The 9,895-nt window shown below is 33.0% G+C and overlaps 2 protein-coding genes across 2 annotated transcripts; both read right to left on the bottom strand.

Annotated features, from left to right (window-relative positions):
* Window positions 1-731: 731 nt before the first annotated feature.
* LOC106780645 lies at window positions 732-6,093 on the bottom strand. Its single transcript, XM_014668942.2, has 8 exons — window positions 5,749-6,093; window positions 4,523-4,635; window positions 4,365-4,414; window positions 3,365-3,598; window positions 3,076-3,228; window positions 1,929-2,024; window positions 1,823-1,843; window positions 732-1,235 (listed from the first exon to the last, which is right to left on the bottom strand). The coding sequence occupies exons 1-8, from the start codon at window positions 6,036-6,038 to the stop codon at window positions 1,068-1,070; spliced, it is 1,125 nt and encodes a 374-aa protein (XP_014524428.1). The 5' UTR covers window positions 6,039-6,093; the 3' UTR covers window positions 732-1,067.
* An 857-nt stretch (window positions 6,094-6,950) lies between these two features.
* On the bottom strand, window positions 6,951-8,714 carry LOC106780621 (transcription factor bHLH30). The gene is made up of 2 exons (XM_014668915.2): window positions 8,037-8,714; window positions 6,951-7,594 (listed from the first exon to the last, which is right to left on the bottom strand). The coding sequence occupies exons 1-2, from the start codon at window positions 8,337-8,339 to the stop codon at window positions 7,121-7,123; spliced, it is 777 nt and encodes a 258-aa protein (XP_014524401.1). The 5' UTR covers window positions 8,340-8,714; the 3' UTR covers window positions 6,951-7,120.
* Between the last annotated feature and the right edge of the window lie 1,181 nt (window positions 8,715-9,895).

Below are 9,895 nucleotides of genomic sequence, written 5' to 3'. Positions count from 1 at the left end.
TTAAATAGTTTATATTTAATATATTTATTAATTAAATAGTTTATAATAAAAAATGTTATTAATGAATTATAATTTCCAAAAAGAATATTCTATGATAACAAAAATTAAAAAAAGTAATGAAATATAATTTTTTTCAATTTTTAATTACATAATTACAATAGTTATAAATTATTTAATTAAAATTATTTTATAAAAAATTTAATTTAATTACAAAAATAATTAGAATAAAATTTATTTATTTAATAATATTAAAAAAATTAATTAATATTAAATATAATTTTAATTATTTTAAATATATTTAAAAACATTATTTACAAATTATAAATGATTTTAATTAATAAAAAATTAAAAAATTAAAAGAGTAAAAACGTGAGGGCAGTTCACGACTTTAATAAAAAAAGTCGTTAAATCTCATACGAATTCATTTTAATTTTTTTTGTTAAAACTGGCTTGGTAATCGATTTCTGGTAATCGATTACCATGTCTTAAAGTCGTTTTTGGATGCATGACTTCAACAGTGGTCAAATGAATCGTGTGAAGTTGTGTAAGGGAACACGACTTCTTCATTAGAAGTCGTTTCGGCTCCCACGACTTCGCTTTGACTCAAAATTTGCCTATTTTTGTAATATTGTAGGCAAATTTGCCTAGTGTTGTGCTTGTTTTTTAACTATTGTCTTGTTATCCATGCTTACTTTTCATTCAACGTTTACTATCAAAAGAGCGCAAGCAAACAAAGAAAAAGAGAAGAGATTGGCAAAACCCAAATAAGAAGTACACGACAGTAATTGATCGGTGCTTCAAGAAAAGGACAATAGTACATCTTTGGTAATGGATATTCATGCTTATGTTCAAAGGAATTTATGTTGCACCAGATGTTGGGATACTCTACAAAACCAAATGATAATAACAACAGACCGTGGCACATTGATACATAATTAAACAATTTTGGACCACACTATTAATTTGGAAATACGTCTACCAAGTGCTAACGTGCTTGATGCCAAACCCAAGAAGATGTTTGTGTACCAAGCAAAATGAAAATAAAAAGAATTTCAAGATGTGATGTTTCATTGAGGCACCGTTGCTGTAACTGTGACGTGTTTGGGGTCTGTAAGAATTGATGTTATGTTCACAAAACCAGCTTCCCTCAGTGTTTCTTCCATATCAGTCAAGACATACTCGTCCAGAAAAGGCTCTGTGGTCTTGAGCAGTGTAAACAGGACAGGAGATAATTCCTATAAGAGAGAGAGCAAGGGGAAGAACATGTTAGATGATGTTCCTACATGGACAACAATGTACATGTACTACTAAGTTAATCATGAGTCAAGGATGACCAAATTTTCCAAGAATTAAATACCAAGATCAAGCAGTCCCCAAAGGTACTTTGTGCAGCTCTTTATCTCATTTACGCATATTTTACTTGTTAATACTCATAGGTCTAGCACAGTTAAACAAAAAGACCATAGCAAATATAATGTCTTTTTGGTTCATCTTATTTTTTGTATTTTTTTCATAACTTAAAAAGTTTCACTTCGGTCTCTTTAAGCATCCCTTTGGTTCTTTGACCAATTTACAACACTACTTTGGTCAACGAAATAACACGTGGCAAAGGGATGGTCCATCAGTTAAAATTAAGAGAAAAATGATTGAAGGATTGATTTAGTCTAACATACACTCTAAAGAATCAAAGTGGATCCTTCTAAACTTAAGAGACCAAACTAAAATAAAAAAATTAAGAGGAGAAACCGAAAGTGTATTTTAGCCTACAGAATATTTATGTAAAGATTACAAAAGAAAATTGGGCATAAAAGTAATACAGTACCTGAAGGACCTTTGACTTCAGCTACAGAATGCAGAAACAATAATATGAGAATTTGTTATAGGGGGCATGAAACCAAAAGGAAAATTGTAATCATGACATTATATACCGACAAATCTGTCAAAGCTAGTGTGCCTCCAGGTCGAAGGAGACGGAAAGCTTCCCTCACTATATTCACTATAGCTCTTGTAGGACATTCATGAAGCTGCATATGGTCACGGATTCCAGATATTAAAATCCACTAGTAATTTTTCCAAATATTATTCGAGCAACCTATCTGTTCTTCTAGTAACTGTCATGGGATATGAAACTGGAAATTCACAACTGATTTAATGCAAGAATACTGAAAAATATTAGTCTCTTGGTAGAATTCAACGATTCAATTACGTCAGTCTGAAAAAATTTATATGCTTTTCAGGCCTTTGATTGAAAAAAAATCATATCACATTTCAAGAAATCTTGTTCAACTGACCAAAGGGATTTCTGTATTCTCATTTTATGTTGACTAGATTGATTGAGATGATATATATATATATATATATATATATAGAGAGAGAGAGAGAGAGAGAGAGAGAGAGAAATAGTAAATTTCTTAAACCCTTTTTGGGTTTTTTTTACATCAATTTCATTGAGTTAAAATGAAATCATTAGGTGTAATAACGACTTTCATTTGAACGGAAGTCATTTCCAATGATGTTGACCAATGCTATCAAACTTAAGATCAGGGAACGAAAACGCATCCATCCCCATAGGATCCTTGAGTTTGATAACATTAGTAATCATGGGGATGACTTCACTTCAATTGGAAGTTGTTATTACAATTATACTTAACGATTTCATTAAGAAAATTGGAAGTTGTTATCATATATAATGACTTCAATTGAAAATGTTTTGCAAATTGTTATCATACATGACGATTTTCCCTTTTTCTGATTTCGTGACAAAATCATCTTCATTCCATACGACTTCCCTTTAGAAGTCATCCTTCTCTGCCTCGTAAATTCCCAGTCAACTGTCCATTTTTGTAATTAGGGGTAAACCTACCCAATTGATGTAAAAAGTTACCCTTTTTTGGTAGGTTTCTGTCAACTATAAATCTTGTCCAACATATGATCAGACAATAAATGGTAGTGCTTCTCCCGGTAAGGATCTGAGCAGTAGTTCACTATTTTATGAGAACAAACTAGTTAATTTCTCTAGACCCAACCTTTTTTGGTCAAACTTTAAAGGACTGAAGAGGAAAAGAAAAATCATACCACAAAGGCAAGAGAAACAAGGTCGAATGATTTAGAAGGCAAGCCCGTGTCTTCCGCATTTGCATGTATCCATCTTAGAGGAGTTTTCCTGGGCATTGCAGTCTTTTCTTTATGCTGAGCCACAGCTAGAAAATACGGTGACAAATCTAGCCCCTGGAACAAAAATATTAATCACAAAGTACATCAATACCATGTATAACACTTTTATTCTCAGTAAATCCAAGTTGGAAAAGAATGATTTTATAGTATTAAGAAAGCAAATTCGGACATCCATTAAAAACTCACTCACTGTGACATTGGCTGTGGGGAACTTGTCTGCAAGATATTTTGTGCTTACACCGACAGAGCATCCAATATCTAGAATGTCATTGATCACAGATGATTCTGAATACTGTATATGGTGTTGTTCAATTGCAAGAAGCCAATTGCCGCGCAGTATCTGACTTGCTTCCTCCAATGAGGAAGCCTTTGGAACTACTCGTCTAACCATTGACATTGTAGCAGCCTCTGCTTCTGCTGCGGCCTATAATATTGGAATCCAGATTTTATAATAATTTTTTTTTTTTCGTTTGGAAATTACTATTACATTTCCATCCATATGATTGCCTGCTTAACAAATGAGCAAGTCCAAGATACCTTAGACTTAAACAATTTCTAAATAACATAAATACATGGGAAAATCACACGATTTTAGTCAATAGAGCGCAATAATAGATACTAATGTTCACAAGAGCCAACAAAATACAGGTTATTGAGGTTCAATAGGTCCGGCCAAAAGAAAATTTGCCAACAAAATGTTGTCAAATATGGTCTTGTTTGGATATCTTCGTTAATACTTGTAGGGAAAGAAAATAAGAATATGAAATGCATTAAGCTTCTTCAATAAGATAATATTAATTTATGTATCCTAACATTTAAGAAAAGTTACATGCATAGCTTGGATGGATATGTCAGGTCAGAAGGCACAGTGGTATATTTACAACAATAAAGTGGAACTTCTGATACAACTTATCTATAATTAGAATAAAATTTTTGAGGTGTTTCTGCCATATCTACATTTCATGAATGAAAAATATTAATCATGGCTTCAATAATAATAAATTTGAACTAATGAAATAAACAAAAGTCGCACACAATGTGTACGTCATAAAAAGAAGTGCTGGGAGAAACAAGCACAGCCAACCCACCGACCAAACAAGAACTTGTTAAGTGTTGTCTGATTATCAAGAAAGAAGTGACCAAATTAAGCCATCAATGGACAAATGGGAAAATTCAGAATTATCACATACCAGCCATGTAAGATTGCCCTCCTCGTATGCATGGAATGGATTCAAATAATCTGTAATGTGATTGAAGTCATTCCATCCTTTTCAATGATATGCAAGAGTAAAGACAACGATGAATAGAAGGGTAACATAATGTAAAAACTAGATAGTCACAAACTTACAATCAGGGTACACTAAAGACTGGTTTTGAATGATGTCCATCTCCCTATACACTTCTGACTCTAAAATCTCTTTCGCCATCTTCCTCCAAGGTATGTTGTTCTTCTCAGCTGTACTGTGCATTCACATTGAAAAACTACACTCACTTCCCAACAAAACGATGCTTATCACATCTTCATTTCGTCATGTAACCAATAGCAACTGGATTCTAAAACAGTAGAATAAGCAGGCACATGCACAAAGACAGTAATTTAACAAGTTCAACAATGTGGCTACGTGCTTGGGTGCAGAATGACTCTATTTCTATTAATATCAGAATTAGGATTACATTAAGTATATGTACATTACATTATTGCCGTTGCTCCATACTGCGGGAGATGAAGTTCACAAAATGAGTCATGCAGAACATAACAATATGGAAGAGATATACATTTATGGGACAAGCTAGAAGAACCCATAAACCTAATGTATAAAGGTTTTAAAATGAATGTGGTGTCAAGTTCATTTGGGTTGCTCATGGTCCATTGAAGAAAATCTCTCAATAACCCAGACACAATTGCACATCCCTTATTGTGTAGAGATATGGCCAAGTTAGACACATGAACACAATTCCACATCCCACTCACAATTGTCGAGTCCTACAAATGTCATCCTTATCCCCATTCTCAAAGTGAGAGGGTGATGAAAATCCTAGAGATATAGTAAATTATAATGTACAAGTGAGACAACTCTAATCTTATAAGTTGATTGATTTTGCGGGATTGTGTTAGAGTCAAACCTAAATTCTAAGAGACACACCACTCAAATATTAGTTCAATAATGTAACATAACAACCAAACTCTTTTTCCTGCAAGACGGAGTTGGTAACATGCATCAAACTAGTAGCCAGACCCTTTTAAACGTCAAAAGCTGACACAATACAACAATTATACGAATGCAGACAGATGAGTGTATTTGGAGGTGTATGTGAAAGAACATGTAGCAAGAACTCCTCTTTATTCTTATTCTCAAATGTTTTAATCATCTACAATTGGCACAATGTTGATTAATACTTCGATTAATAGAATTTACTCTGCAGAAAAAAGTTCCTAAACGAGTACAAATGTATATCCAAATCTTCAAACATGATCAACCCTCGCAATACACACGTTTCGAGCATAAAAAGGTTACCAACACACTTATGCAAAATTCGAAGTTGAAGTAAAGGGTAGAAGGCGCAATGAAGAACCTTATCAAAACCCTTCTAGCACCAAGCTTGAGAACAGAGTACAAAGGCTTGAAGGAGATGATAGCTTTAACCAGCCGAGAAAGAGGGGTCTCCCCAGTCCACTTGGGTCGCTCAAGCTTCCCTTCTTCGTACCCGCCGAACTGCACCGGGACGGCGGAGCTTGTATTGGACGCCACCGAGTGAACCTCCCAGCGCCGCCCCTTCGGAGGCCGAGATGCTGCCGTTGTGGCATTGCCGGTGGCGGAGATGGCTGCGGAGAGGTTCTGAAGTGGCAAAGAGAGAGCCATCATGTCGCTTCTAAGTTATGTGTGCAACTGTCACCAACAGAAAGACTTTGCTCTGCATTACCACACAATCTCATTCGCTTATACTATCTCGCCACGTGGAGTTTGGAAGAAACGTGATATCTTCTTGCTAACAACGTGGATTTTATAGTGTTAATCTACGCATTATTTTATTGTTTTCAAAAATTTGCATTATGGTTACTTTCTAAATTTAAAAACGACATTTTAATCTCTAAAAATGTTAAAATTGAAAAGCTAGGAAAAATAATCTTGTATTAGTCTTATTAAGTCCCTCTCATAAGAAATCAAAGCAGAAAATTCCTATTAGAAATTTTAATACCATGACTTTTGCTAATAAAATTATCCATTTTTGTTCATGAAAGGTGTGGTTAAAAGTTGCCTTAATACCTTATAAAGGCATTGGTTACCCTTTTTGCCTAAACTTAATGGTATATCTTAATTGTTTTACCTCAGTATTTATATAATATAAATTTAACCATACTTCATGGAAACTCTTTTAAATGTTCTTTATACTTTATTTATTTGCATGAAAAAGATAAAAATTGATTCGAAAAAATTGACAACCTTTCATAACCACAACTCATAATTTTGGGTTTTTCAGTCAGACAGACATCTCATTCTTTTTCAGCAGTCAAAATTCAGCTTACACAGCAGCATTTCTTGATTTTTCTTTTGAAGAAAAGGTATAGGACTTAGTAGAAACCATTGCCAAACCTTGACCAAATCAACAACTTTTTCCAAAATAACATTTTATAATTGTTTGCTGTATATTGCTCATGAAGATAATTCATACCAACTGATGTTATAGACTCCAGTTTATGTGGATCAAAGGATGAAAAGATGGTACTTTGATAAGTTAACCATCAACCAATCTGTCAAAGCAACTTTAAAATTTTGTACACCCCAAAAAAGATGCCCATTATATTTTCACATGATTTGTCTTCTAAAAGTACATGTCCATACCAGAAAGCATGGAAGGACAACATTTGAGTATGTATACATGAGTCTACATGGTACATGAAGAACTTACTACTATCACTCATCACATTAAGACTTGGAAAGAGAGGTTACAAGAAATCTTCCAAAGATGAAGAGCTGAATATAGAAATCCTTCTTCTTTTCCTGGTTCCTAAAATGTCCTGTGAAACAGAAAATCTATTGAGCACAGACCTAAGAGCTTGGTGAACAGAACCAGCCAGAAACTGACGGTATGAAGCATCTTCAAAGTTGTGTTCTTTGCAGCTAATGATCACAAAAACATTCTTCATTCTGCCTTCTAAGGTTGCAATATCTGCCCTTGTTATCATAAGATGAAGAGAATCTAGTGCTTGTCTTATATCAGACAACAAGCCTGGTTTATATTCACAACACAGTGATGCTCGAATTGAATAAGGAAAACCATTCAACCCACCCTCTTGTTCTTCAACACTTATTTCATCATTGTCCTTTGGTATCATCAAACCTTCACAAGCCTGTGCTGCATTCCTTTTCAGCTCTTTCAAATGTCTGATAACCTCACCAAGTAATGATGCTTTGTCCATCTACATGTCCAAAAGTGAAGCTCAAGTTTTCAAACAATGAATGAATAGTGAAACATGTTTATTTCTACTGACATCTGAGCTTCTCAAATCAAACTAAAGGCACAAAGTTAGATAGAAAACTCAAATCGAGTCATTGACAGTCAAAAGTAACAATTCAATTCAAGCTAACAACACTTTTCATCAGTACACTCTGAGATGATAATGGAAGCAGAAGAGAAGGTTAAAAGCTCAAATGAAGATGATGCAATACTACAAACATGATATGAACCAAATTCAGATTAAGTTAACCAGATCATTATTGCACATCCCTTGACTTTCATGACCCAATTCAATTAAAAGACTACCTTTCTGACAAACATTCAAATGGTTTACATGCTTTCTGAATCATCTATAGGAAAATGAAAAGAAAAAATATGCCAGAAAAAAAAAATGTTGAACAGACCTTCATAGCACCTGGAATGACACTGCGAAGAGTATCAAGATGTGCATTAATCCTTGCCCTCCTTCTCCTCTCTGCCTCGCTATGGTTCTTCAAAGCTTCAGTGCTTCTCTCAGTGGACATCCCTTTTCTTTCCAATTTCACAGGAGCCTCCACAAGCTCCCCTCTCTCCCTATCCAAAACCAGAGAGAAAGATGAACCACACCCACTTCCAATCATTCCACTGCTTCCTTCAAAACCATCACTGTTCCCCTTAGGAACATCCCCATCAATGTCACCACCCCATAAAAATTCCTCCATTTCCATGGCTCAGTAACAACAGCAGCAGCAGCAAGAAGAATAATAACAAAAACTACTTGGTCAAAAGGGTGTGCAGTTTCAGAAATAGCAAGTGAAACATAAAGTGGGGGCTGTTTTGTTCTTTCTCATTGTGGGTTTGGAGTGTATCTTTGGAGCCAAAGATAGAGAGTGCAAGTGGTGAGTGTCAGAAACTGTGTCAGTGGCAGCATATGAAGATGGCAAAGGACGTAATGGTAAAGATCTGAAGGGTACTTACTAAGTAAGATTACAGAAAACTTACCTGTGTTGCTAAGGAAGGAAGAACACACACAAACACCTTTTATATTATATTGGAGTAGTTCTTATCCCTACAAAAATTTGAGTGTGCCTCCTGCAACATTTTATATTCAGAATCTATATTTTGTTAGATTTCAATATCTTTCCCGTACCAGAATCATGTAGAATCAATTCATTTTTTCATTTTTAAGAACAAATTAAATTCATATCTGTACTTGCTCAGTCAAATCTTCCAATAGGGTGGTTTTCAAATCTAGAAAAATTGATTTTTGAAGTAGTCCACCATTCAGGAATATATATAATTGATCAATCTGTGATGGAAATTATGCAAAAAATAAAATAAAATTGTCAATACCTAACTTCACACTGTACTCTATTTGTTGGTAGAAGAAACTGGGTTCAAATATTTTAAACAAAGTCAAGTTGAAGTTTTAGGAATATAAATAAGAAAATTTTTAAAAATTATTAAATGGGTAATTTTTTTTTTTATACAGTTAATTAGCAGTAAAAGTTGACATTACTATATAGCAGTTTCTTTGTTTAAAACAAGAAGACGCACAATTTCACCAGAAGATAGAAAAGTGGATTTTGAGTTCTGGTAATTACTGTTTTGTGGGTAGAAAAAGAAAAGAAGGAAGAAAAAGAGATTGGATAGGTGGTTTGAATCGAAGAAAAAATAGTGAAAAATGAAAGGAAATGAATGGTAAATTTGTAGTTGGTTTAATTAATTAGTGTAGTGGAAAAATTTATGTATATTAAAAAAATATAAAATTAATTTCTAAAAATGATTTTATAATATAAATTAAAATTAAAATAAACAATTATTATTAAATTTTAATGAATAAAAAATTATAATTCAAAATAAATATATATTATAATGAATTTATTTATTATTGTGAAATTTTATTTTAATTATTTATTTTATTATGATAAAAATATAATTATAATTATATTAATAAAATAATTGATTATATTGAAATATAATTAATTATGTTAATTGATTATATATTTTCCAAGCAAATACTTCTTCAGCTGCGAAAAAGAGTTTCTTATGTATAGTGGATTTTGTTTAGCGATTTACATATTTTTATTATTTTATTTTTTTAAACTTTGTTTTGATACAATATTTCTGTGTGTTTCTTCTCTCCGAAACAATACCTTCTTATGGTCAATGTTATATTATAAAAACCAGAAAAGTATTATAATAAAAAAAAACTCTTATTTACATTTTTTTATAAAAGGAAAAATGTTCAGATTTTAGTCACTTACTTAAACTTGGAAGATTT

Source organism: Vigna radiata, unplaced genomic scaffold, assembly GCF_000741045.1.
Source record: "Vigna radiata var. radiata cultivar VC1973A unplaced genomic scaffold, Vradiata_ver6 scaffold_149, whole genome shotgun sequence".
NCBI classification, from domain to species: Eukaryota; Viridiplantae; Streptophyta; class Magnoliopsida; order Fabales; family Fabaceae; genus Vigna; species Vigna radiata.
This window is presented reverse-complemented; position numbering and strand designations above follow the sequence as displayed.